The sequence below is a fragment of the Somniosus microcephalus genome, chromosome 19 (genome assembly GCF_052327205.1).
Source record: "Somniosus microcephalus isolate GS21.2 chromosome 19, FLI_Smic_1.0, whole genome shotgun sequence".
Classification (NCBI taxonomy): domain Eukaryota; kingdom Metazoa; phylum Chordata; class Chondrichthyes; order Squaliformes; family Somniosidae; genus Somniosus; species Somniosus microcephalus.
The window spans coordinates 31,093,122-31,120,277 of record NC_141005.1 but is presented as its reverse complement, the minus strand read 5'-3'; the positions used below and the strand labels follow the sequence as shown (position 1 = coordinate 31,120,277).

Below are 27,156 nucleotides of genomic sequence, written 5' to 3'. Positions count from 1 at the left end.
CATTGAGTTTAATAAGGTTACTGCTTTCTTATCATCTGGTACCTCATTTGCTGTACAATAAACTTCAATGCGTTCTACATACGTGGCCCAATCTTCAACATCGCTATCAAAAGCAGTGATGTTACCGTGTTTAGGCATCCTTGAGAGTTTCTTTAAATATTTTATTTTTCCCAAAATGGTGGCTTCCCGCGCTTGTCTTCTTCCCCTGCCTACTAAAATGGCGGCTTCCCGCGCTTGGCGGCTTTTCCCGCGCTTGTCTTCTTCCCCCGCCGACTACAATGGCGGCTTCCCGCGTTTGTCTTCTTCCCCCGCTGGCTACAATGGCGATGACCGCGCTGTTGCCGTTCTCGCCTCCCAGCGGTTCTTAATTTACCCGACGCTGCTTTTGCTCCCCCGTGGTTCTCGTGGGCATTAACGCTTCCTTCGTTGCTGCGCCTCTCAGCCCCGATTGCAGCCTGGCCCTTTACACCGGCTGCGGTCGAGTTCTCCGCGGTTCTCGTGGCATTAACGCTGCCCTTGTCGCTGCGCCTCTCGGCCCCGATTGCAGCCCGGCCCTTTTCACCGGCTGCGGTCGAGTTCTCCGCCCTTTTTCCTCCGGTTTCCCTCCCCTTCTCCACTGACAACGCGGCCGACTTTCTGCCCGTGTCGCTAGATCGGCTTACCCACCACCGTGGTAGAAGGATGATCACTGCCTGTCGCTGATGGAGGACTTCGTGGTCAGTAATTTCAACCCGGGTTCTCGATGCCTCCCGTGCGATGCGGTGCTCAGCAGGATGATGAGGGCGGATGCCTCTTCTCGACGCCCGTTCTGAGGACGAAGCTGCCTTGGATGCAAAACAGCCGCAGGGTAAGATCGGACTCATCGCCACTGTTGAGTCTGAGTGTCCCAGATATGCTTATTCTAAATCACTGGACACAGACAACAAGAATAACTTAAACAGGTCTTTACTAATCAAAGGTCAGGGCTGAACTGCTTAGCAAATTACTACACAGAGTTTATATACCGGTGTGGTTACCACCGGTACTACAATATACAGTAGCCAAGAGAAAGTAGTCCATCTCTTAAGGTAGTCTCTTAAGGTGGTACAGGTTACATACACCACAAGGTGGGCACTTCCGGCGATACTTAAAGGGATCTCAGCTGCTGTCAGGTAAAACTGGATGGAGCTTTTGGAGACAGTTTTCTGGAAGCTGTTTGTGGGTTTTCCACCTTACTGGATGTGAAAGCTAATATAATTGCTGCTGTGGGTTTTGCACTCATGTTGCCTGTTGCTCCAAAATGTTGCTTCTTTCTCTTCCCGATGAAAAAAAATACACCTCCCCTTTAAGCTGCTGTTGCGGGCCCTTGGCACGCAGCCAACACCGCCCGATTCCCCAAATCCAAATTGGCAAGCTGCCTTTAGGGAGCGACCTTTCTGCTGGCAGCTCGGCAGCCCATCAGTTGTACTGCTGACGTGTGGTTGTTGTTTCACTGACTAAACATTGATACCTCCCTGAGAAAGAAATTGAAGCAACACCTGTTGCAGGCAGGACAGGACAAAACCATCTCACTGCAGGTAAACAGCATCGAGCACAGGCAAAGCCGACACCGGGTGTCTGACTGTGCTCATCAATAAACTCAGCACAGCAGTTAAAGTTATTTCTGCGTACTGGTTAGCCTAATTTGAGTAATGTAAATTCCTGCCTTATTCAGTGCCGGCTGGGTCTCCTCCCTCTGGGCAATGGTTTAGCCCCAAGCCTGTTATAAGGTATGAATGTGGCACGTGGTTCTCAGTTTGCCTCTTGCCCCAGTTAGGAGAGATGGTGCAGGCATTGCTGTTGTGCGCTCTGGCACTGACCGTCCACCAGGTCAAAGGACAGAACGCAGCAGAAGAGGTGAATCAGGAAGAAATGGAGATAGCTCGGGCAACACTAGTTGTAAGTACCTGCTCTATCATTGACAAACTGAGGGGCAGGCAAGGCCCACACTGCAGGACATTACCAAAGCTGAAAAGAGGAGAATAAGTGAAGGAGTAGTCGTCAAGCAATGGCAGGCTTGTCCGTTAAAAACCTGCAGCTTGCAGAAGGAAGGGGACGCTCAAGAAGGTCGAATCCCCCAGTCCCGAGATACTGGGAGGATTGAGCTGGAGTAGGAGATGGTGCGACTTGGTTTCTACACAGTGAGAAGGCAGGGAGGAGAAGAGCAGTGCATTTCCTGGATAGAAAGAATAAGAGATAAAAGTTTAGATGACCGCAATAGTATTGATAAAGTCAAAAGAAGAAAGGTTCAAGCAGAGATGAATAACAGGCTGGAGGTGAGAGAAAGATCACACAGCAGGCTGGCTTTTTCTTGCCCACAGTCTATTACACAGTGGCCTTTCTTGACGAGCATCAGAGGTGATACTCATATTGAAAGTGATTCATGGCCAGTCTGATGAGCAAAGCTTTTGATCAGGTCCCAGTGCTGGCCGGAGGAAGTTGAAAGAGACCTTGGGATGTTAACTGACTCGTTGCTCATCAAGGCTAAACAGTGTGAAGTGGCAAAAAAAAAACAGGATACAGTACTGGGCTATATCGCCAAACCAGTGGAGTTCATAAGATTACGAGATAATTATGCATGAGGAAGACCATTCATTCATCCATCCAGAAACACTCTACAGGAGTAGGCCCTTTTCTTAAAAATCAAATTCCACCACTGCATATCTAGTTATATTAAATGCATCTGGGGTTTTTGCATTCACTATTCTATCTAGAAGTCCATTCCCGGTGTTGAGCACTGTCTGTGTGAATAAGAACTTCCTGATCTCAGTCCTTAAGTTACCTGTTACTAGCTTGGACATATGTCCCTTGTCTTACTCTCATAATTTAATTTAAAGTAATATTCTAGAGTTCAAATCCCCCAGGTCATGCTGATGCTGTCCAGTACGTTGGTCAGGCCTCACCTGCTGCTCTGCGTATAGTTGCTATGCCTGGTGTCTGGTTGCTATGATAGAAGAGGCCCTTCCAAACCCTGGAGGCAATGCAGACGATAGCAACAAAGTTGATCCCTGGTGTTAGAGGGAAGAACTATGAAGAATGGCCTGATAAGAAAGGACTGTTCAGTCAAAAAAAGAGCCATCTCAGAGGACACCTTATGGAGGTGCATAGGGTAGAGTCATATCGATTTATACAGCACAGAAAGAGGCCGTTCGGCCCATTGTGTCTGCGCAGCCTTCAAGCCCTATCTATTCTAATCCCATTTTCCAGCAATTGGCCCATAGCCTTGTATGCTATGGCATTTCAAGTGCTCATCTAAATGCTTCTTGAATGTTGTGAGGGTTCCTGCCTCTACCACCCTTTCAGGCAGTGAGTTCCAGATTCCAACCACCCTCTGGGTGAAAAAGTTTTTCCTCAAATCCCCTCTAAACCTCCTGCCCCTTGCCTTGAAACTATGCCCCCTGGTTATTGACCCCTCTACTAAGGGGAAAAGTTCCTTTCTATCTACTCTATCTATGCCCCTCATAATTTTGTACACCTCAATCAGGTTCCCCCTCAGCCTTCTCTGCTCTAAGGAAAACAATCCCAGCCTGTCCAGTCTCTCTTCATAGCTGAAGCACTCCAGCCCAGGTAACATCCTGGTGAATCTCCTCTGCACCCTCTCCAATGCAATCACATCCCTCCTATAGTGTGGTGACCAGAACTGCACACAGTATTCCAGCTGTGGCCTAACTAGCGTTTGTACAGCTCCATCATAACCTCCTTGCTGTTATATTCTATGCCTCGGCTAATGAAGGCAAGTATCCCATATGCCTTCTTAACCACCTCATCTACCTGTCCTGCTGCCTTCAGGGATCTATGTACATGCACACCAAGGTCCCTCTGATCCTCTGTCGTTCCTGGGGTCCTACCATTCATTGTGTATTCCCTCGCCTTGTTAGTTCTCCCAAAATGCATCACCTCACACTTTTCAGGGTTAAATTCCATTTGCCACTGTTCTGCCCATCTAACCAACCCGTCTAATGGGATAGAGAAAGCAAACCTGGAACAATACTTTCAGATGTATCGTGCAACAGGACAACTGGGCACAGCTTCAAGTTGTGAAGGGCGAGTTTAGAACATACATTAGGCACTATTTCCTTACACAGAGATGGATCAACAGCTGCCGGGAGATAAGTTGAGACCAGGACACTGCGCTCATTGAAGAGACAGCTGCATGCCTTAAGGGGGAGAGGAGAGAGTATGAGATCAAATGGGCTGAAGGGCTTTTTTCCTCCAAACCTATTTTGTGATCCTAACCTGACTAACCTCACATTCTCACCATATCTCTTGATCCTTTTCCTCTACAGAAATGCATCTAAAAATTGAGATTTTCCTCTTTTGCCAGGCTTTAAGCCGACTGAACGGAAGTGAGCTGTTTACACCCAATGTTCCGGGATCAGCTCAGTGGCAGAACTCCTGATATAGGTTTTGACAGATCTAAACACCAGACTAGTGGTGGGAGAGGAAAATTGAGTGTAACCCAGCCATAACAGGACGGGGACAATTGAAGGGGAGCATCACAATTGGGTGACAAAAATTCTGACAGCTTTTGCAGAGCTTCAGATGGCTTCGCAACCCATTACCAGCATTCACTAAGGTGAAGGGACAGGCAGATGAGGGACTGGCAAAAATTAAAAGAAAGAAACCCAAGATTCAAGCATAAGGCTTGCTTGCAAGCGATGGTGCAGACCAGCATCCAACCCTTTGTTTCATGGTACACCAAGCATTGGTTCCAGTACAGTTACTGTGGTATTAGTACACCAGGCATTGGTTCCAGTACAGTTACTGTGGTATTAGTACACCAGGCATTGGTTCCAGGACAGTTACTGTGGTATTAGTACACAAGGCATTGGTTCCAGTACAGTTACTGTGGTATTAGTACACCAGGCATTGGTTCCAGTACAGTTACTGTGGTATTAGTACACCAGGAATTGGTTCCAGTACAGTTACTGTGGTATTAGTACACCAGGCATTGGTTCCAGTACAGTTACTGTGGTATTAGTACACCAGGCATTGGTTCCAGTACAGTTACTGTGGTATTAGTACACCAAGCATTGGTTCCAGTACAGTTACTGTGGTATTAGTACACCAAGCATTGGTTCCAGTACAGTTACTGTGGTATTAGTGTAGGAGTCGCTGGAAATAAACAGACTGCGAGACTTTCATAGCAGCAAAGAAAAACGCGTGTTAGCTTTATTAACTCTCCGCATGGACTGAGAGACTCGACCTCGTCGCAGGGCTATGACGTCATCCCACAATCGACGACTTTTAAAGGGACCCTGCCCCGATAACCCAACCAAGTTCCGTACATAACGTGGAGCGATAACAACATTGGCTATACATAATGAATTGTGTTACTGTCCCTATGTGGTCTCCACCACATACGTCCCCCCAGAATTCACTAGAACTGGCAATGTCAGTCGTTGAGGGGCCCGGATCACATGGCCGAAACGGCTCCTTAAGTCCGGGGCGGGGACCGGGGGTGGGGGGGGGGGGGTCACAGGAGGGTCCCCGGGCGCTCGGTGGTGGACTGAGGGTGCAGAAGCCGGAGGTCGGCCCTGCTGCGGGGGCTGAGCCAACCCAACGGGTCGGTCCAGATCCAGGTGGGCCGGCTTAAGATGGTCCACGGAAATGTAGTCTGGCTTACCGCCGACATCCACCACGAAGGCCTTGTCCCCGGCTTTCAGGACGCGGAATGGTCCGTCGTAGGGTGGGTGAAGAGGTCCCCGGTGGGCGTTGTGGCGGACGAAAACGTACTCCGCTGCACGAAGGTCGGGCGGAATGTGGGACTGCGGGAGGCCGTGCTGCGACGTGGGCACCGGCGTGAAAACCTTGGCGTTGTCCAGGAGGGCGGACCGCTGACGGGCTGCGGACCGAGGGTCCGTGGCGTTGGGAACGAAATCCCCGGGAACCCGCAGCGACTGCCCGTAGATGAGCTCGGCGGATGAGGACTGGAGGTCCTCCTTGGGGGCGGTCCTGAGTCCCAGCATGACCCACGGGAGTCTGTCGATCCAACTGTCGTCCCGGAGGCTGGCCCGGAGCGCGGCCTTCATGGAGCGATGAAACCGTTCGCACAGCCCGTTAGCCTGAGGGTGATATGCGGTGGTGCGGTGGAGTCTCAACCCGAGGCCTTGGGCGACAGTGTTCCAGAGCTCCGACGTGAACTGGGGCCCCCGGTCGGAGGAGACGTCAGATGGGGCGCCGAACCGGGCGACCCAAGTGTTGATGAACGCCCGAGCCACATCGGCGGACATTGTTGACGACAGCGGGACAGTTTCCGGCCACGGGTGGTTCTGTCGATCATCGAGAAGAGGTGGGTGAACCAGCGGGAGGGCAGCAGGGGCCCCACCAGGTCCACGTTAACATGGTCGAACCGCCTCTCGGGCACCGCGAAAGGTGCCAATGGGGCCTTAGTATGGCGATGCACTTTCGAGCGCTGGCATACTACGCAGGTATTGGCCCAGTCGCGAACGTCCTTCTTGAGCCCGTGCCAGGTGAACTTAGCCGCCACCAGCTTCTGTGACGGCTTCCTGCCCGGGTGGGAAAGGCTATGGACGGCGTCGAAAACCTGCCGTCTCCACCCGTCGGGCACGACGGGGCATGGCTGCCCAGCGGAGACGTCGCACAGGAGCGTGGTGCCGGCATCGTCAAACGCGAAGGCCCGTGACAGCCGTCCTCTAGGCCTGGACGTCCGGGTCGGAGGCCTGGTTGGCTGCCATGCGGGTGTAGTCGATGCCGAGGTGTACGGCGCTGGCGACGGCCCGGGAGAGACAGTCGGCGACAGGGTTGTTTTTCCCAGCCACATGCTGGATGTCCGTCGTGAACTCGGAGACGAAGGAAAGCTGGCGCTGCTGACGGGCCGACCACGGCTCGGAAACTTTGGCCATGGCGAAGGTCAACGGCTTGTGGTCCACGAACGCCGTGAACGGGCGGGCCTCCAGCAGGAAATGGAAGTGTTGGACGGTGAGGTAGAGGCCGTGAAGCTCGCGATCGAAGGTGCTGTACTTCCGCTCGTTGGGGCGGAGCTGCCGACTGAAGAAGGCGAGCGGCTGCCAGGTGCCATTGACCCACTGTTCGTGGACGGCGCTGACAGCATAGTCCGAAGCGTCAGTGGTGAGAGCGATCAGCGCATCGGGCAACAGATGCGCCAGCATGGTCGCATTAGCCAGGGCCTTTTCGTGTCCGTGAAAGAATTGGCCATCTCCTCAGACCAGTCGACGGCGAGCTTGGCGGGCTTGCCTTTGAGGGCCTCGTAAAGGGGCCGCATAAGCTGGGCTGCCCGGGGAACGAAGCGATGATAAAAGTTCACCATGCCCAAAAACTCCTGCAGGGCCCTCACGGTGAGGGGTCGCGGAAAATCCTTCATGGCCTCCACTTTCGACGGCAGCAGCACCGCCCTGTCCTTCGTGATGCGGTGCCCGAGAAAGTCGAATGAGGACAGCCTGAACTGGCACTTGGCCGGATTGACGATTAGGCCGTGCTGGCTGAGGCATTCGAAGAGAGTCCGGAGGTGGGACACATGCTCCATCCTGGAGGTGCTGGCGATGAGAATGTCATCCAGGTAGACAAACAGGAATGGCAGGTCCAGTAACACGGTGTCCATTAGGCGTTGAAAAGCCTGAGCGGCGTTTTTGAGACCGAATGGCATGCGGAGGAATTCGAACAGCCCGAACGGGGTGATCACCACGGTTTTCGGGACGTCCTGCAGCCGAACGGGGACCTGGTGGTAACCCCGAACGAGGTCCACTTTAGAGAAAACAACTTTCCCGGCCAGGCGGGCGGAAAAGTCCTGGATGTGTGGAATTGGGTAGCGGTCGGGCGTCGTAGCGTCGTTGAGGCGCCGGTAATCGCTGCACAGGTGCCAACCGCCGCCTGGTTTCGGTGCGATGTGGAGGGGCAAGGCCCACAGACTGTTCGACCGGCGAATGATGCCGAGGCGCTCCATCGTGTCGAACTCGGCTTTAGCGATGGTGAGTTTCCCCGGGTCGAGGCGCCGAGCGCAGGCATAGACAGGCGGACCGGTGGTCGTGATGTGGTGTTCTATGCCGTGCTTGGTGGCGGCGGATGAGAAAGTGGGCTTCGTGAGGTCCGGGAACCCGGCGAGGAGGCGGGAAAACTCATCGGAGGCCGAGAGTGCGCTGGACAACTTCGTCGTGCCGGAACCACTGAGCGAACACGGGAGCGAACTGAAAGTCTCAGCGTTGATGAGACGTCGGTTCTTGACGTCCACCAAAAGGCCATTGGCGCAGAGGAAGTCAGCGCCGAGAAGGGGGGTGGACACTTTCGCTGTAACTAAGTCCCAAGCGAAACGCTGCCCGCCAAAACACAGTGACACGCTCCGTTTCCCGAAAGTACGGATGGAACTGCCGTTGGCGGCTTCGAGGGCGGGGCCATGGTTCCCCCCTGTCTACGGTTGACGCGGGCAGGACGCTCACTTGGGCACCTGTTGGGTGAAAATAAATTCACATCTAATCTGTGGTAAAGTAAAAGGTGCAGTTTATTGAAAACAGAGCTCTGGGAGAAGCGTCTCAGACCCCGCGGTCTGTGTGAGCACCTTCTCTCCGATCAACAAAATTCACAAGCTTATATACAGTACAAGACTGGAGCACACCGATAGCCGTTATTACATTACTTATTCCTTGGCCAATCCGGCTCAATTATATTCCTTCAAAAACAACCTAATTATAACTTTACATCGTTAGCTAAGCCCCCTTCTTTCAGTTCTGTCTTTTATCTAAGTTTGTCCAGTTATCTGGATCGCAGGGTCCATTCTTGCTTCATCGTGACTCGTGATTGGACATGGCTAAAAGGTTAATCAAATATACCTTACATACATCCGCATGACAGTTGTTACTTCGTAACCTGATTGTTCTGCAGATGTTAACCTTGTTATTGCAGCTTCTCATATCTCCACATGCTTAATCATTTTTGTAGTTCAGTTTCTGACCATCTGTTCCATTTGTGGTTTCAACCGAAACTAGGTTGTCATGCTGTGTCGTTTGACTGCAACATTCAACTGGCTCAAATCCCAACCCTTCAGCACTCGTGTCGCAGAGGAAACGACGTCCAGAGTCAGTGTCCATAATGAATAACAGACTACCTGAACGGCCGACAGCCATGGTAGCTAATGAGTGGGCCTTCGCGTTTCCCGACGCGGTAAAGCTGCACGGGGGCCGGCACTTCTTAGCGTGGGGGCCGAACTGCGCGTGGTAGAAGCACATGCTTGGGGGCTGCCACCGTTGGGCTGTGGCGGTGGGGACAGGGCCCGGCATGGCCACGCAGTACTGTTGCCCGGCGGAGAAAAATGTGTCGGCCTCCTTGGCCAGGGCGCGGAAATCACTAATATGAGAGTTGGCTAAAGCCGACCGTACCTGCCCTGGCAGCTGTTGTAGGAACAGTTCTCTGAAGAGGAAGCACGGCTTGTGCTTGCCCAGGAGGGTTAACATGTGGTCCATCACTTCTGAGGGCTTGGATTCGCCAAGCCCGGGTAGAGAGAGAAGCTGGCGTGCACGCTCGGGTTTAGTTACTTCAAACGTCTCCAGGAGGTGCGTTCTCAGCGTTGCAAATTTGTGGTGCTCCGGGGGGTCCTCGGGCAGGCTCGCCACTCTGGCCGCGGTGGAGCTGCCAAGAGCAGAGACGACGTAATAATACTTCGTGTCGTCCGCGGTGATGTCCCGGAGTGCAAACTGAGCCTCAGCCTGGGCGAACCAAGCGGCAGCCTGCCGTTCCCAAAACTCCGGTAATTTGAGAGAAACGGCGTTCGTCGCCATCTCGGATAAAGTCTTTGGAAACATCCAAAAGAGAAACAGGGTCACCAATGTAGGAGTCGCTGGAAATAAACAGACTGCGAGACTTTCATAGCAGCAAAGAAAAATGCGTGTTAGCTTTATTAACTCTCCGCATGGATTGAGGGACTCGGCCTCGTCGCAGGGCTATGACGTCATCCCACAATCGACGACTCTTAAAGGGACCCTGCCCCGATAACCCAACCAAGTTCCGTACATAACGTGGAGCGATAACAACATTGGCTATACATAGTGAATTGTGTTACTGTCCCTATGTGGTCTCCGCCACATTAGTACACCAGGCATTGGTTCCAGTACAGTTACTGTGGTATTAGTACACCAAGCATTGGTTCCAGTACAGTTACTGTGGCATTTGTACACCAAGCATTGGTTCCAGTACAGTTACTGTGGTATTACTGTAGTACACCAAGCATTGGTTCCAGTACAGTTACTGTGGTATTAGTACACCAAGCATTGGTTCCAGTACGGTTACCAGGTATTGGTACACCGTCCACTAGTTCTAGTGTAGCTATAATGGGGAAAAACTGTTACAAAGGTGGAAAAATGGCAGGGGATAATGCATGGTGAATTGCACAGCTATGGAATCCTGGAATATTAAGGGCGCTGTCTGTAGACATCAGTTACCGTAACCAACTCCACAGCAGATTAAGACCAAATCACCAGCTCTGCACTCTGTTAATCCTGCATTTTGATTTTGTTTTACAGGCGCCTAGTTTGATTGGATGATCAATTAAAAAGTTGCCAGAGCTGTACCAGTTCCTCATGGACCGATTAGCATTGTAGTATCCTTTTGTATGACCGTAATGAAGAAACAAGCTGGCACGTTCAGTCCTATTCTCTCTTTCACCTGTGGGATTCACTGTAGCTATGAGCACAGCACCCGATCTTCCAGATTCAAAGCCTTCGAGCTCAGGAGTAATTGCTAACAGGCTTAAGTAATATCATTATGCATTCTGTGTGCCCTTTAACATTCATAATATTCAACTTTACTCAAACAGCACTGGCCACTCCCGGCATAAACAGTAGACTCATCATTTTACTAGTTGAATGCAGGATTTCACAGTGCGCTCACAACTGTCACCTATCACGTTGCTGCTTGTGGGATCTTGCTGTGCACAAATTGACTGCCACGTTTCCTACATTACAACAGTGACTACACTTCAAAAGGCTGTAAAGCACTTTGGGGTGTCCTGCGGAACATAGGAACAGGAGTAGGCCATTCAGCCCCTCGAGCCTGTTCCGCCATTCAGTGAGATCATGGCTGATCAGTATCTTAACTCCATCTACCCACTGTGGCTCCATATCCTTTTAAACCCTTGTCTAGCAAAAATCTATCGATCTCAGATGTTGAATAATTACTTGGGCTAGCATCTACTGCTTTTGTGGGAGAGAGTTCCACACTTCTACCACCTTGTGTGTGAAGAAGTGTTTCCTGACTTCTCTCCTGAATGGCCTGGCTCTGATTTTAAGGTTATGTCCCCTTGTCCTAGACTCCCTCACCAGCAGAAAAAGTTTCTCTCTACCCGATTAAATCCTTTCAAAATCCTAAAAACCTCAATGAAATCACCCCGTAACCTTTTATATTCCAGGGAATACAAGCCTGGTTTATGTAATCACTTCTCATAAGCTAACCCTTGGAGCCCTGGTTACATTCTGATGAATCTGTGCTGCATTCCTTCCAAGGCCAATACATTCTTTCTAAGGTGCGGTGCCCAGAGCTGTACACAGTATTCAAGATGTGGTCTAACCAAGGCTTTGTATAGCTGTAGCAAAACTTCCTCCCCTGTATATTCTAACTCTCCAGTTATAAAAGCTAACCTTCCAGTAACTTTTTTGATTATTTTTGTACCTGATTACTACAGTGTAGTGATCTATGTACACGGGCTCCTAAATCTCTTTGGATCTCCATTCTCACCATTTAAATAATACTCGGGATCTTTCCTTTCTTGGTCCAAAATGGATGACCTCACACTTACCTGCGTTAAAATTCATCTGCCACAGTTTTGCCCATTAATCTATCAATGCCTCTTTTTAATTTTATGTTTCCAGCTACAATACTTACTATACCACCAACCTTTGTGTCATTGGTAAACTTGGATATATGGCTCTCTATTGTGTTATCTAAGTCATTAATAAATACAGTGAATAGTTGAGGCTCCAGCACAGATCCTTGTGGGACACCACTAGTCACTTCCTCCCAATTCGAGTACATACCCATTATCCCTACTTCCTGTCTTCTATTGCCGAACTAATTGCCCAACCAGGTCAATAATTTGCCTTCAATTCCTTGAGCTTTAATTTTAACCAACAGTCTCTTATGTAGAACCTTATCTAATGCTTTCTGAAAGTCCATATAAACTACATCCAAAGACATTCTCCTGTCTACTATTGTAGTTGCTTCTTCAAAAAATTCAATTAGGTTCGTCAGACATGACCTACCCTTTACGAATCCATGTTCGCTCTCAATAATCAGCTCAAATTTCTCTGAGTTCTCAGTTACTATGTCCTTAATTATAGATTCCAATAACTTCCCCACAACAGATGTTAGACTAACAGGTCTATAATTTCCTGGTTTCTCTCTCATCTTTCTTAAATAAGGGAGTTACATTTGCAATTTTCCAATCCAAAGGGACAATTCCTGAATCGAGAGAGCTTTGGAAAATTATGGTTAAAACATCTGCAATTTCCTCACCTACTTCCTTTAAAGCCCTGGGGAGGAAACCATCAGGTTCTGAGGATTTGCCATTATTTTTTCTATACTTATGTTAACTTAAGTGAGTTCCAGTCTTTGATTCATTATTAATTTCCCATGAATGTTAGATATATTATCATCTTCCTCTACTGTGAAGACTGACTCAAAGTAATTACTCAACGAGTCTGCCATGCCCTTATTTTCATTTGCAATATTACCCCCACCTGTTTTTAAAAGGCCCACATTACTCTTGACTACCCTTTTTCTTTTAATATAATTGTAAAAACTTTTTGTGTTAATCTTTACAACCCTCACAAGTTTATGAGGTAGTGAAAGGCGCTATATAAATGTAGGTCTTTCTTTCTTGCCAACTTATCCAACGTGTGACACCATTGTAGCAGAGTGCCTGCATTCTCTGCCTAACACAAAATACTGAGCTGTTAGCTCCGCCCACACTCTCTTCCCAGGGCTATTTACCCTCCCAGCTCTCACCACCTTCCCAGTCCTGGTCAAATTCACTTACTTTCACTGTCAGACCTAGGCTGTTAGCCTCACTTGCAATGACTCCTCAGAATGGGCAACTTGTCCCACGTTCACTGCCAGTGGCTCTCTGGACTAGTTTCCTTAAATCCATCCTTCAGTCATAACCTGCAGTATGACTTACAGGACAACAAGGAACCTCAGCTCCTCTTCTATAACCTGAAGGATGAAGTTGTTAAGGTCGGTTTCTGCTTATATTTGGATTTATATGCAGTATCTAAAGTAAGATAGATATCACACTCAGCTAGTGAAAGCTTGGGGTCTGTCTTTTTTATACCAAACTGTTTATTGAGATAGAAGCAAACAGAGCAAGAAAATATAGATCAGGAAGTAAAGGTGTTTTTACAATTTTTTAAATCATTCACAGGATGTGGGCGTCGCTGGCAAGACCAGCATTTATTGCCCATCCCTAATTGCCCTTGAAAGGGTGGTGGTGAGCTGCCTTGAACCGCTGCAGTCCTTGTGGTGAAGGTACTCCCACAGTGCTGTTAGCTAGGGAGTTGCAGGTTTTGACCCAGCGGCGATGAAGGAACGGCCGATATACTTCCAAGTCAGGATGGTGTGTGACTTGGAGGGGATCTTGGAGGTGGTGGTGTTCCCATGCGCCTGCTGCCCTTGTTCTTTTAGGTGGTAGATGCGCGGGTTTGAGAGGTGCTGTCGAAGAAGCCTTGGCGAGTTGCTGCAGTGCATCTTGTAGATGGTACACACTGCAGACACAGTGCGCGGGTTGTGGAGGGAGTGAATGTTTAAGGTGGTGGATGGGGTGCCAATCAAGCGGACTGCTTTGTCCTGGATGGTGTCGAGCTTGTTGAGTATTGTTGGAGCTGCACTCATCCAGGCAAGTTTAGAGTATTCCATCACACTCCTGACGTGTTCCCTGTAGATGGTGGAAAGGCTTTTGGGAGTCAGGAGGTGAGTTACTCGCTGCAGAATACCCTGCCTCTGACCTGCTCTTGTAGCCATGGTATTTATGTGGCTGGTCCAGTTAAGTTTCTGGTCAATGCTGACCCCCCAGGATATTGATAGTGGGGATTCGACAAAGGTAATGCCGTTGAATGTCAAGGGGAGGTGGTTAGACTTTCTCTTGTTGGAGATTGTCATTGCCTGGCACTTGTGTGGTGAGAATGTTACTTGCCCCTTATCAGTCCAAACCTGAATGTTGTCCAGGTCTTGCTGCATGCGGGCACCTACATTACATACAGAGAGACAAAGGGGGGGATGAGATACAGACAGAGATAGATACAGAAATTAACATGTAGAATGAAAGAGAAAAAGAAAAACAGAGAGAAAGAGAGAGAAACAGAGAGTGTGCAAATAAGAGATGGAAATACAGAAGTGGAAAGAGATGGATAGAGCGACAGTGAGAAGTATACACAAAGGGCATAGGTCAATAAATATATTTATATACATTAACCCTAAGAAAGGAAAGGGAGAGAGAGCCAGAGATGAATAGTTTGCGACTGATACACTGACCTCTTGTGTAAGGACAGGTCTTGCAGTGAGCGATTACCGTCAGCATGCGGAGGAAAACAATTTAATCGAGGGTAACAAATTCTTGTTGATCTCAAGAGGTGGGCTAGGGATCCGATCTTTGGTGTTCCAGTGACACAATAGAAATGCTCTTTTCATGGTGATGTCAGTAGGTTGATTAGTACAGGAACATCTGTGCCCGACCCGTGTAGCGCGGCACGCCTCTTCCCCTTGTAAAGAGAAAAGGATTGTTGAACAGCGCCTCATTGAGATGATGGCCTTTAACTCTTCAGTCCACAAAGCTAACAGTTACAAATAATAAAACCATAGAATCATACAGCACAGAAGGAGGCCATTCAGCCCCTCGTGCCTGTGCTGGCTGTTTGAAATAGCTATCCAATTAGTCCCACTACCTGCTCTTTTTTCCCATAACCCTGCAATTTTTTTCCCCTTCAAGTATTTATCCAATTCCCTTTTGAAAGTTATTACTGAATTTGCTTCCACCGCCCTTTCAGGCCGTGTATTCCAGATCAGAACTTGTTACGTAATTTTTTTTTCTCCTCATCTCCTCTCTGGTTCTTTTGACAATTACCTTAAATCTGTGTCCTCTGGTTACTAACCCTCCTGCCAGTGGAAAGAATTTCTTCATCAAAACCCCTCATAATTTTGTACACCTCTATTAAATCTCTCCTTAACCTTCTCTGCTCTAAGGAGAACTGTCCCAGCTTCTCTAGTCTTTGATAATGATTGATAATAATAATTTGATTTCTTTTTAAGCTCCGTGTAATTTTACAGAAAGCTGTTGTTATTAATTGAAGATAACTGTTCCGATTGGCTGCCCATTTTGCAGCATGGTTTGTTGTGACATGGCAATGGTTGTCCACTGAGAATTGTGTTTTCAGCCATTTCTGCTTCTCCCTCCCGCAGAGTTTCCCGGTAAGGGATATGAAAGCCGACGAACTCTCTGCTCTTCTCGAATCGTTGGGATTCTACAAAAAATCAGCCAAGGGGGAGGAAGTTCCAAAAGAATTCCAGCATCTTCCATTGAAGGCGCCACGAGATGAGCTGTAGGTCAGCAGGTGTCCTTGTGTTGTCTTCATGTTCAGTGTGAAGATCACTTCCAAAAAGCACAGATGATGTTAGAGTCCGAAAGGCAGCCAATAGTCGGGGCTTCAGCTGAATGTCTGCTTCTTGGTGTGAGAAACGCTAAAGGTCTTTGTTCAATAATAAAAACCCATGCATTTACCTTTAACCCTTCGAGTCTGTTCTGTTCTAGGCTTCACATGAAGAATCATTCATTGCAAAGTAATGCTCCCTTTACAGTGCATCATAAAGCACTCCCAGGACAGGTATAACATAGGATAGGTGCTCCTGCTACACTGCCCCATCAATGGGAGAAGTTTTCCTTTGGTCACTATTTGAAGGGAAATAGTAAACCAATCCTTTCGAAAAGAATGTTCTTATAATTTGCTAGAGATAATGTACGCAGGAAATCGTCTTTGCTATGTTTATATTATCTGAGATTATCAGCTTCAGGGCAGAGTTCCAGCAGGGTGGGACTTCCTCCCGCCCCATCAAATTCACCCCATCTCTGACCTATTTCCTTGGGTCGGGGGTCATTATCGACTCACCGGGCTCTAGGCAGGATTCCTGCTGCCAAAGAGGAGCCAAGTACAACAACTTGCATTTATATAGCGTCTTTAACGTAGTAAAACCTTCACGGTCTCAGGCCCACATCTGGGTGCCCCTCAAAGCGCTGCTCCTCCAGAATTCTGATAGGGAACAAGATGGTCTTTTCCACCTCATTAGCATAGTTGCATCTTCTTGGAGCATAACTTCTCTGCCTCCCCCTCGGGGGCGATCCCCTGGTAATCCCTGGGGAATGTAAAGGGGGGCGGAAGCCTGGTATAATCTTTTCCTCTGCTTTGCTCCGAGGAACTGAGCATTCCTGGTGTAAAGGGGAGGAGAATCGGCCCTACGCAGCCAGCCTTGGAGCGAGGGGCAGCTCCGCGGTCCTCTGTAGTGCAGCACCCCATGCCTTTATATCAGTCTGTGCCTCTCTCACGAATGTTCAGATTGCTGCTATACAGACAATCAGCTTCAATGTTACCTCATCAAACAGCATAGCTGATCACATTGTCTCAATGGAGATACCCATTGACAAGGGCTTCAGCAATGTCATTGCTGACATAGGATCTCCACACCCACAGATTGCAGGCACAGCAACATGGAGACCACGGACAGGGGCATTCCAGTCCTAGCAGTAGATGGTGCTGTTGTTTCTCCCAAAGCTGTTTATAATGTTTTTCTGGACATCCCAATATCATTTGACTGCAGTGGGCCTGATTGCATGGGCCCAGTGGGCCGCCCACATCACAGGCAGAGGACATTGCAGGAGGGTACTTTTGGCAGACAGGGAATAGGAACAAAGCCTCCCCACCCAATTTTTATTTTCCAGCCTCCCTGAATCCACCACAAAACAGGCAGTAAACAGTAAGAAAATCTAGTCCATGGTATAAGGTACTATACTATAAATACAATTGTAGCTTTACCTCACATAATTCCTATCATTATAAGGGTGGGTCTTTACACTTCATTCTGAATATTAAATGGTCATAATCAGAAGGAACGACCAATCAAAAAAAACATGCAAGAGCTTCTTTGCCCTTGGTTTGATGTTCTTAAACATGGTGAAGTGACACAGCTTACAGGCCGTGACTGCAAAGAGCTTAGAGACCCAGACAACCATGAAATCAGTGCCTTTGGCTAATACCAGTTATCCTCTACAGACATCGATAGGCTGTTGTAGAGTGGATGGCTGTCCATTGATAGGCTGTTGTACAGTGGCTGGCTGTCCAGCTCCCAATCCTTTACACCGTTTAGATTCATGGCCTTTATTACAAGAGGATTTGAGTATAAGAATAAAGATGTCTTACTGCAATTATATAGGGTCCTGGTGAGCCCGCACCTGGAGTATTGTGTACAGTTTTGGTCTCCTTACCTAAGGAAGGATATACTTGCCATAGAGGGAGTGCAATGAAGGTTCACCAGACTGATTCCTGGGATGGGGGGGTTGTCCTATGATGAGAGATTGAGTAGACTGGGTCTATATTCTCTGGAGTTTAGAAGAATGAGAGGTGATCTCTATTAAATCCGTGAATCTTAAGGTATGGTGTTCTTCAATAAATAGACGGAGACTGCAGATCAACAATCAACAGGTGTTTACTGGATGAGGGTAGTCTAATAACTAACAGTACAGATGCCTGCTCAGGGCTTATATACAGGTGTGGTCACTGCCGGTACTACAGTATACAGGAGCTGTAAAAGTAGTTCTCTCTTAAAGGTACATACAATACAATTCCTCCCCTTTTAGATTAACAGTACCATAACATTCAAATAACAGTTAACACTTTTAACATGCACATTAACTGAAATAGTCCATTTATAGATTCAGTCTTTGGGGCGGCTTCCTGATCCTTTCTGGATAGCGCCTTTCCTGAGTGTCTTGTTCTTGGTGCGGAGGCGATTCTGGCCCCCTGTCTTCGGTTAGTTCATCAGTTTCCGATGCTACTGTTTCTGGGGTAGATGCTACCGGTATGTCGGGTTCATCACCAGGTACGCGAGACATGGGGTTGACTCGTTCCTGTGACGCTAGGATCTGGTCGACATGGCGTCTCACAATGTTCTCCCCGACATCCACTGTGTACATTACTGGCCCCTGCCGTGTGCATATCGTTCCGGGTTGCCATTTCTCTGTTCGGTAGTCGCGGGCCAAGAGTGGTTGTCCTACATTGAAGCTCCTTGTCGGCTTCTCATTGATGTGCTGGAATTGCTTATTCTCAACATTTCTTTGCACATTTGGTCTGAGCAAATCCAGACGAGATCTCAACCTTCGGTTAAAGAACATCATGGCCGGGGTCTGGTTGGTAACTGCATGTGTCGCATTTCTGTAGGCTAACAGGAAATTGTCCACCTTATGCTGCAGTGGAATGTCGTCATCGCACATGGCCCTTACTGCCTTTTTAAAGGTTTGTACGAACCTCTCAGCCAATCCATTAGTGGCTGGATGATACGGGGGCGGATGTGTAATGCCTTACCCCATTCCTTCTCGTAAATTTCCGAAACTCTTCGGACACAAACTGTGGTCCGTTATCAGAGCAAATCTGCTCTGGCAAGCCGTTCCTGACAAATATGGTCCGTAGGACTGCAATAGTTTTCTCCGTAGTGGTGGAGGACATTTTTATCACCTCAGGCCATTTCGAGTGCGCATCCACTGCTATTAAGAACATTGAGTCCATGAATGGACCAGCAAAATCAATATGCGCCCGTTGCCATGGAGAGGAGGGCCAATCCCATGGGTGTAGAGGGGCATGTGGTGGTGCATTTTGGACCTTCTGGCATCCTGAGCAGCTCTTTGTTAGGTCCTCGATTTGTTGATCGATTCCCGGCCACCACACATAAGCCCTAGCAAGGCTTTTCATTTTCACCCCTCCCAGATGACCTTCGTGAAGCTCATTGAGCACTCTCTCCCTTAACTTGGGTGGAATTACCACTCGGGATCCACACATCAATGTCCCCTGGCACACTGACAGCTGTTCTCTTCTGGATGAGAATGCTGGCAACAGTGAGTCGCCATGTGTTGGCCATCCCTTCACCGTCAAATCATGTACCCGAGACAGTGTCGGATCATTTCGGGTCTCCTTCTCTATATCCGCGTTAGTTACTGGCAAGCGTTCAATTATCGACGAATAAAATATTTCGACAGGGTCCACTGCTGGTGCTTCCTCTGCAGTAGGCAGTGGCAGGCATGATAGCCCATCAGCATTTCCATGCTGTTTCGTGCCCTTATACTCTATTTCATATTGGTTCGCCCCTAGAAAAAGGGACCATCTTTGTAGCCGTTACGCAGTCATCACCGGAACGCCCTTCTTTGGATTAAAGATGGAGACAAGTGGTTGGTGGTCAGTCAGCAAGGTGAACTTCTGCCCGTGCAGATAGTGGTTGAACTTTTTTACTCCCCATACTAGGCTGAGGGCCTCCCTGTCAATCTGGGCATAGTTGCGCTCGGCTGAGGTTAGTGACCGAGACGCAAAGGCTACTGGCCTCTCCAACCCGTCTGGGAATTTGTGCGACAGCACCGCTCCAATACCATAGGGTGATGCATCACATGCCAACCGAATTGGTAATGCTGGGTTGAAATGGGCCAACACCTCTTTTGATGTGATCAATTCTTTGCACTTCTGGAAAGCTCGTTTACATTCGTCATCCCACTTCCATGGTACCCCCGTCTGCAGTAAGGTGTTCAGTGGGTGTAATACCGTAGACAAATTTGGTAAGAACTTATGGTAGTAGTTCACCAGCCCGAGGAACGACCTCAATTGTGACACATTTTCCGGTGCTGGAGCCTTGATTACTGCCTCAATCTTTTCAGGGGGCTTATGTAACTCCTCCTCATCAATAACGTGGCCACAATACGAGATCTGCTTCTGGAAAAACTCGCATTTGTGGCGATTAGCTCGTAGCCCATATCCCTTCAATCTAGTGAGCACCTGCTCCAGGTTGGCGAGGTGATCACTGTCATTTTCGCCCGTGACCAGGATGTCGTCCAAATAACACTGGGTCCCTAGAATCCCTTGCAGGACTTGATCCATTGCCCTTTGCCAAATAGCCGGAGCTGATGCTACCCCGAACACCAGCGGGTTGTATTGGTAGAGACCTTTGTGAGTGTTGATCGTGAGGTATTGTTTCGAGGCTTCTTCTACCTCCATTTGCAGGTACGCCTGGACCAGATCAATCTTAGTGAAGCGTTTTCCTCCAGATAGCGAGGCGAAAATATCTTCAATCCGCGGAAGCGGATATTGTACCATGTGAAGGACTGGGTTCACTGTCACCTTAAAGTCCCCACAGATGCGAACCTTCTTTGGTTCCCCAGGCGTATTACTCAATGACCTCTTACGGTGGGTGTAGCCCACTCGCTCCAGTCCACTTTGGACAGTACTCCTGAACGTTCCAAACCTTCCAGCTCTGCTTCGACGGCCGGGCGGATCGCATAAGGCACCGGTCTGGCCTTAAAAAACTTTGGGCTTGCATTTTCCTCTATTTTAATCGTCGCTGTTATGCCTTTTAGTGTTCCGAGTCCCTCCTGGAACACTTCTTGTGCATCAGTTAGCATTTTTGACAGTCGTCCAGGTGTGACGTCGTCATCCTTTTTGGCCTCCACCGTCAGTGCCTGTATGGAATGCCAATCTAATTGTATCTTCCGGATCCATTCACGTCCTAGTAGTGGTGGTCCTCCATCTGGCAATACATATAGGTCCATTTTTGGTATTTCCTGGCTGTTGTATATCACGTTCACCCTTATTTTTCCTTTGGGGTAGACGTTTTGCCCCGTGTACGTCTTCAAGACAATCTCTGTAGCTCTCAAGGGTATATGTGAGAATAGCCGCTTGTAGCCCCTTCGGCTTATGACTGTTAGGGCTGCTCCTGTGTCGAATTCCATTTTCACTTGGACTCCGTCTATCTTGAGCGTGACCCAGATAGTCTGGTGATCCTCCATTTTGATTACATTATGTAGTTTCAGACAACCCAGCTCCTTGCTTCCGGAGTCTGTATCACTTTTCTTTTCCTCTGAACTACTCTCCGTCACCTTATGTACCTTTTTGTACTTCTCCTGTGGAGATTTCTTGCTGCTGGTTTTCTTCCCCGACCTGCAGACTCTTGCTATGTGTCCTGCTTTTCCACACTGTCTGCACACTTGGTCCTTGAACCAACAACCCTTCTGGTCGTGTGTTGTTCTGCCGCAGCGATAACACTTCCCTGCTCCTTATGACATTTCATTGGTGCCATATTCTTGCGGTCTCCGTTGTATCTCTGCAGCGCCCCGTGCAGCTGCTTCTTTTGATACTGCCATGCTGAAAGCCTTGTCCAGTGTAAGATCCTTTTCTGATAGAAGCCGTTTCTGGGTTCCTTCACTTTGAAGCCCACACACAAACTTGTCCCTTAACGTATCTGCTAGTCCCATTCCAAACTGGCAGTGTTTCGATAGCTTGCACAGTTCCGTTAAATACTCAGCATTACTATCGTCTTTATGCTGGTTCCTTTTGTGAAACTTAAATCTTTCTGCTATCAGCAGCGGTGTGGGGTTTAAGTGGTCCTGTAGGATTTTCACTATGTTTTCGAAATCCTTATCCACTGGCTTCTCTGGGGTTATTAGGTTTCGCAGTAAGCCATACGTTTTTGCACCCATGGAATTCAACAAAACCAGTGCTTTCCTGGCATCTGGCACTTCATTCGCCTTGCAGTACACCTCAATGCGTTCTACATATGTCGCCCAATCTTCGACTTCATTGTCGAACGCTGTGACACTGCCACTCTTTGGCATCCCTGGGTGTGGTTAGACTGGCTAAAATGGCATCTCCCGCACTTCCCTTTCTTCCCGCGCTCGCCCTTCTTCTCCACTGCGGCTTCAAAAATGGCATCTCCCGCGCTCTCCCTTCTTCTCCGCGGCTTCAAAAATGGCGTCTCCCGCACTCTCCCTTCTTCTCCGTGGCTGCTGCTCAGCCCTAGAGCCCTGGCTGCGCTCTGCGCGTTTTCCTGTGCGCCTCTCTCATTGCCGCCGCTCGGTCCTCAACCCCGGCTGTGCTTTACCCTCTCTCTCTTTTTGTTTTCCATCGACGCCGCTCGGTCTTCAACCCCTGGCTGCGCCCTGTGCGCTTTACCCTCTCTCTTACCCCGTCGACGCTGCTCGGCCTTTTCTGTGCTATCGGTCGGCTCCAGCCGCCGCTGTCCGGGAAGGGTCTGCGCTGTACCTGTTGCCAGCCTGTTGCTGGATCTTCGTGGCTGGAGAACCAAGCCCAGCTCTCAACAGCCTCCCCTGCGATGCTCACTCTCTGCCGGATGACTGGGCGGTTGCTCGTGGTCGACGCCCGTGCTTCTGGCCTCGACTTTCTTCCACTGTCCTCCAGGAGCGAATCCTTGGGAGGAAATGCAGAGTTGCAGGTAGGTTCGAATCAACTTCGTCGCCACTATTAAATCCGTGAATCTTAAGGTATGGTGTTCTTCAATAAATAGACAGAGACTGCAGATCAACAATCAACAGGTGTTTACTGGATGAGGGTAGTCTAATAACTAACAGTACAGATGCCTGCTCAGGGCTTATATACAGGTGTGGTCACTGCCGGTACTACAGTATACAGGAGCTGTAAAAGTAGTTCTCTCTTAAAGGTACATACACTACAATCTCATTGAAACATACAAAATCCTTACAGGGCTTGACAGGGTAGATGCAGGGAGGATGTTTCCTCTGGCTGGGGAGTCTAGAACCAGGGGTCACAGTCTCAAAATAAGGGGTCGGCCATTTAGGACTGAGATGAGGAGAAATTTTTCACTCAAAGGGTTGTGAATCTTTGGAATTCTCTGCCCCAGAGGGCTATGGAAGCTCAGTCGTTGAGTATATTCAAGGCAGAGTGATAGATTTTTGCATATTAGGGAATCAAGGGATATGGGGATTGTGCAGGAAAGTGGAGTTGAGGTAGAAGATCAGCCATGATCTTAGTGAATGGTGGAGCAGGCTCGAGGGGCCGAATGGCCCACTCCTGCTCCTATTTCTTATGTTCTTATCATCTGGCCAGTCTCTGCTTTAGCTTTTGTTGGTGAACTCCTCAAGATATTTATAGTATGTGCAGGAGATCCAGGTAGGTGCAGTTAATGCAAAGCACTCCATAAGGAGGAGGATAATAATGGCAACCTGAGCTTAACTAATGGGATGAAGGTCTCCTCCTTACAATGGGGGCAAGAACTACTTACTATACATTAGTAGAACAATTCAAGTACACTGACCTTTCAACTTCTGGGTCCTGATGTTGAATCCAGCTCCAGACCAATGGGAAGAAAATCACTTTTTTCTGCTGGCTATAAGGCTTCTACATGAAGTAAGATTGGGACAGTCTCAAACCAGTATCAAATGGACAAAGGCACATAAAGCAAAACTGCACGTAATTTAGCATTAAGTGAAACCTTAGTCAAGTTTTTTTTAAATGCTCATCCTTGTTTTCAAGTCCCTCCATGGCCTCACTGCTCCTTATCTCTGCAACCTCCTCCAGCCCTACAATCCTCCAAGATCGCTGTGCTCCTCCAATTCTGGCCTCTTGCGCATCACAGATTTTCATCGCTCCACCATAGGCGCCGTGCCTTCAGCTGCCTAGGCTCTAAGTTCTAGAATTCCTATCCTAAACCTCTCTGCCTCTTTACCTCTCTCTCCTCCTTTAAGACACTAATTAATTTGTCAAATTTTGTATGATAATACTCCTTGGGACATTTTACTACATTAAAGGCACGAGGGGGGAGAAATTCCTTACCTTAGCACCAACCCGTTAGTGCAGCATTAAGTCAAGAAAGCGGCGGCAGCCACTCTTCCGCCAGCTGGAGGCAGGTCCCGTGGCATCCTCCATTTTGGAATTCCCGGTAGCGCTGGCGCCACCACTGCGAACTTCGACCCTGGTGCTGAGTTCAGCGCTGGGTGCTAAGCATGCCAGCTAAACCTAGCATGCAAGCAGACTGACAGAGGCACTGTCAGCACTGCTTAAAGGGGCACACACATTTACATTTTTGAACTTTTTTTTGTTGATTTTATTGAAGTAGTGGCTTGCTGCAATAGATGTTAAAAGTTTTTTAAGTGTGTAGGGAGTGCTGCTGGATGCTTGCAAGGCTTTGGATGGTAAAGGAAGGCCTCTGAGAGGACAGAAAATGCTGCAAATACTCAGCAGGTCAGGCAACATCTGTGGAGAAAGAAACAGAATTCACATCTCAGGTCGAGATGCTGCCTGACCAGCTATTTCCAGCATTTCAGATTTACAGCATCTACTCGCAGAGGGAAGAGGAAGACACAGAAGAGGAAGAAGCTGAGGAGGAGGAAGCAGAAGAGGAGGAAGCAGAAGGAAGGATGCAACCCAGACAGCCCCTTTCTGGCCAGGATATCCGGGATAGAATCATCCGCCTGCGATCCCAGTGACCTCAACCCCAATTCCCCTTTCAACATTAGTCCCACACCTTTCCTTCCCTCTGTTACTAACCATCACAGCATCCCCTTGGCCACAATACTGAAATAAAAGCCACCACAAAGCAAACTTTCCAATCCAACTTTATACATCTATCCATTGAATATGACATTAAGAAATTAATTCATCATCCTTATGCATTCCCTTAGTGACTGTCTTGTATGTGCCTTTGCCTATCCTAATGATGTCATGCAGTGCTACCCCAGTGGCTGCAGCATTACTGGTAGAAGGCTGCTGACATTCAGTGGGGGACATTGCAGATGGCCTTGCTGGTTGACCTTGAGGAGCTGGTAGCTGGGAGTGTCAAATCAATCTTCTTCTTCTTCACTCTCCTCTCCCTCTTCTTGGCCAACCACTGGTTGGGCAGGCTGCATTTCTTGGGTGCGTGAAATGAGGAAGGCACAAGGATGGAGTTGTGGTGAGTGGAGGGCGGGAAAGCAAGAGGTGCATGCCAGAAGGAGGATAACATATGAGGATACCAGCATCTTGTATCCTTTCTGTCCTGCCACTGGCTAAGGGCTCAGCCATGCCACTGCCAAGAATGGGCTGCACCGTCTCCTCCAAGGGGGTGAAGTGAGGCTACGAATGGGAGATGTGCCTTGTGATTGGTGCAGATTGTTGGTAGGTGAGTGATTGTGTCGGGGTGGGGGGGGGAGGATGTGCATTGAGCAGTGTGTGAGGCTAGTGCTGCAGTTGGTAGGAGACGGCTCTTGAAGATGCATTCACTGACCTTGACCACTCGTCTGAGGTCATGAAGTTTCTTTGGGCACTGGAGCTAGGTGGTGGGAGCCGACACTGCTGTCAGTGACGGACTCGTTGATGTGGTCCCATATCGTTCTTTCTGGAGGGCCTCCTGGTCTCTGTGGGTAGAGGGCCAGTCTTGCAATGTTGACCCCCTGCACAAAGCTGGAGTGCTGCGTGCGAAACCCTGGGTGCCCCTTCCCATGCTTGCTGAGCCATTTGTGTTAGTACTGAAGCACTTTTCCCATTTAGAAACATGGAAACATAGAAAAATAGGAGCAGGAGTAGGCCATTAGGCCCTTCGAGCCTGCTCCACCATTCAATATGATCATGGCTGATCCTCTATCTCAATACCATATTCCCGCTCTCTCCCCATACCCCTTGATGCCTTTTGTATCTAGAAATCTATCTACCTCCTTCTTAAATATATTCAGTGACTTGGCCTCCACAGCCTTCTGAGGTAGAGAATTCCACGGGTTCACCATCCTCTGAGTGAAGAAATTTCTCCTCATCTCAGTCCTAAATGTCCTACCCCGTATCCTGAGACTGTGACCCCTCATTCTAGAACCCCCAGCCAGGGGAAACATCCTCCCTGCATCCAGTCTGTCTAGCCCTGTCAGAAGTTTCTACGTTTCAATGAGCTCCCCTCTCATTCTTCTAAACTCTAGTGAATACAGGCCTAGTCGATCCAATCTCTCCTCATAAGACAGTCCTGCCATCCCAGGAATCAGCCTGGTGAACCTTCGCTGCACTCCCTCTATGGCAAGTATATCCTTTCTTAGGTAAAGAGGCCAAAACTGCACACGGTACTCCAGGTGTGGTCTCACCAAGGCCCCGTATAACTGTAGTAAGACATCCTTGCTCCTGTACTCAAATCCTCTTGCAATGAAGGCCAACATACCATTTGTCTTCCTAACTGCTTGCTGCGCCTGCGTGTTTGCTTTCAGTGATTTTTTGAGGTGTGGAAGGGAATTCAGCTTTAAGAGCTGAAGACTCCCATTTGGGATTTATTTTTAATGTTTATGTTTATTTTGAAATGCAGCAAGGGCTGAAAAATGCATTTTTTCACTTGATTTTAATTTTTAGTAGTTTTGAACGCATTGCCCCTTTAATTCATAGCCCTTTCAATTGCCCCCAGTTCCTTGTAAACTCCACAGCCTCGCTCCCAGAGGCGGTAAGAAGCTGCAACGCTGCTCCTGGACGGGAACTTCGGGTCGGATGCCTCCACAAACGCCACCAGGAGGACGTTACATGATAAGTTAGCGCTGCGCTACAAATCTCCCTAGCGCAAATTTTGCCCGGTAGCGCTGCGGCCATTTTCAGCAGCCACAATCCCGAGGCCGCGGTGACATCGGCAGGTTTCTGTCCCCCTATATAACTGCAAGTTGTGGATGGTGAAATACACTGACTGACATCAATGATGTACCAGGCCTCAAGAGTGTTTGATGGTCATTTTATAGGGATCTTTACTCTGCATCTCAGCATGCTGTACCTGACCTAGGGATGTTAGAGGGATGGTATAGAGGGAGCTTCACTCTGTATCTTAACATTCATAGTGAAAATTGAAATATTCCATTCCCCATCCCTCAGCTTGAGCATAAATATTCAGCACAAAAAGGTTGAAGATAATTAAAAGTAAAGTGAAGGCAATTTGGTAATAAAATATTCTGTGGGATTTCAATGGAAGTGGAGTCCTCCCAGTATGTGTTGTGAAGAATGTCAGATCAGTGCAGATTAGTAACAGTTGAGAAAAGCTGAATTCAATAACTAACATTATGGCCTAGAAATTCAGTATCGCCACGTTTGGGGCGCTACAGCCAGGCGTTCGCTAAATTTAGCGCCCGGCGCAACTTAG

At 48.6% G+C, this 27,156-nt stretch overlaps 1 protein-coding gene across 1 annotated transcript; it reads left to right on the top strand.

Moving 5' to 3' along the window:
• The first annotated feature begins 1,764 nt into the window (after positions 1–1,764).
• Positions 1,765–15,751, top strand: selenoe (selenoprotein e). Its single transcript, XM_085962135.1, has 4 exons — positions 1,765–1,917; positions 10,509–10,585; positions 13,137–13,215; positions 15,433–15,751. The coding sequence occupies exons 1-4, from the start codon at positions 1,801–1,803 to the stop codon at positions 15,574–15,576; spliced, it is 417 nt and encodes a 138-aa protein (XP_085818261.1). The 5' UTR covers positions 1,765–1,800; the 3' UTR covers positions 15,577–15,751.
• Positions 15,752–27,156: the final 11,405 nt, after the last annotated feature.